Source organism: Cariama cristata, unplaced genomic scaffold (genome assembly GCF_000690535.1).
Source record: "Cariama cristata isolate BGI_N322 unplaced genomic scaffold, ASM69053v1 scaffold19636, whole genome shotgun sequence".
Classification (NCBI taxonomy): Eukaryota; Metazoa; Chordata; class Aves; order Cariamiformes; family Cariamidae; genus Cariama; species Cariama cristata.
In genome coordinates, this window is record NW_009622905.1 from 1 (window position 1) to 1,292 (window position 1,292).

The 1,292-nt window shown below is 60.6% G+C and overlaps 1 protein-coding gene across 1 annotated transcript in view; it reads right to left on the reverse strand.

The window, feature by feature from the left end:
- Positions 1–490: 490 nt before the first annotated feature.
- Positions 491–1,292, reverse strand: part of TM4SF19 (transmembrane 4 L six family member 19) — a 1,664-nt gene continuing 862 nt past the window's right edge. Inside the window, exons 3-4 of the mRNA XM_009702530.1 lie at positions 979–1,163; positions 491–677 (exon numbers count right to left, since the gene is read on the reverse strand). Coding sequence (XP_009700832.1) covers positions 491–677; positions 979–1,163 — 372 coding nt within the window. The remainder of the gene's footprint in view (positions 678–978; positions 1,164–1,292) is intronic.

Below are 1,292 nucleotides of genomic sequence, written 5' to 3' on the forward strand. Positions count from 1 at the left end.
CGTCTCTCCTGCCCCGCGCAGGAGACGAACACTAACGCAAGCTGCCCTAAATACAGATTGATTAGTGAAAATAAATTAGCGTTCTAGCTCTTAGCTCTACAAACACCATCACGTCACATTTTGCACTTGGTGGGGCGGAGGGTGATGACGAAGCCATTGTTGGGCTCATGCCGGGATGCCAGGTCCTCACCTCCATCACTCACCGGGTTGGTTTCCCAGCCCAAATGGCCGCCAGCCCCAACGGCATCCGCTCCAGGGAGGAGGAAGAGGAACAGTGTGGACGAAGGACTTTGCACGGAGGCAGCCCTTTGCACGCCGACCCCACGCACGTTGCTTCAACGTCTCCTGCGGGCTGGGGTGTTTGTCCCCCATGGGGGGGCTCTCGCACCGGGCTGGTATCACGGTTTCTGCCATATCCCCGCCCCAGTGTTTGCCACCAGCCAAGGGACAGCCAGGGATGATATTTCCTCCAAGCGCCGTCACGGGTCCACTACTTCCCCTCGCAAAAGCCACAGAGGCACCCGAGGCAGCCGTTGAGGATCTGGAGGGAGGCCAGCACCATCTCAGCGGCGCTGATCAGCAGCAGGAGGGAGAAGAGGACGACGTTCCAGGCCACGATGCCCTCCGGCTCCAGGCAGATGCTCCATGCGCGACGATCGTGTAGGTAGTTCTCTGCCCTGTACGATGGGGAGAGGAGGAGATGCAGGATGCTGCCCCAGGAATCGCATCGCTTTCTGCCATGGGGTTGTGCCTCAGGTGCCCTGGCCTTCATCCCAAGGATGAGCAGGGTCGGCAGCGTGATGGGGATGGGGATGGGAAGCACCGTGTAGAAAGCCGTGGAAGGTGAGGACCTCTTGAGCTACCAGGGTCTTACCTCACCACCAGCAAGCCCACCTAACCCACCCGCCATAAATAACACCGACTTAATTAGGAATAAGCTGACGAGGCGGCACCAGTGACTCAACCCCTCCGCCTCACCTGCTGTCAGGCTCCTGGCCATTGGCGTCTAGGAAGGGGTAACCCCAGAGGGTGCCGTGCCCGTGGACACGCTCGGAGGCGTTGTAGAAGCAGAGGGGTCCATTGGTCAAACCCACCCCGGAGAGGACGAAGCAGGCGGCAGCACCCAGGAGGGCCAGCTTGGCGAGCACGGCGGAGATGAAAGCCTGTGGGCAGCACCCGGGGAGGGCGAGGACCGAAAGTTAGGCAGGCTCCAAAACGCAGCTGCACGTTAATCAGCAGAGTTTGGTAAGGGCGCAAAACTCCCCTCCCCTTGCACCAAGGGGCTCCAGCCC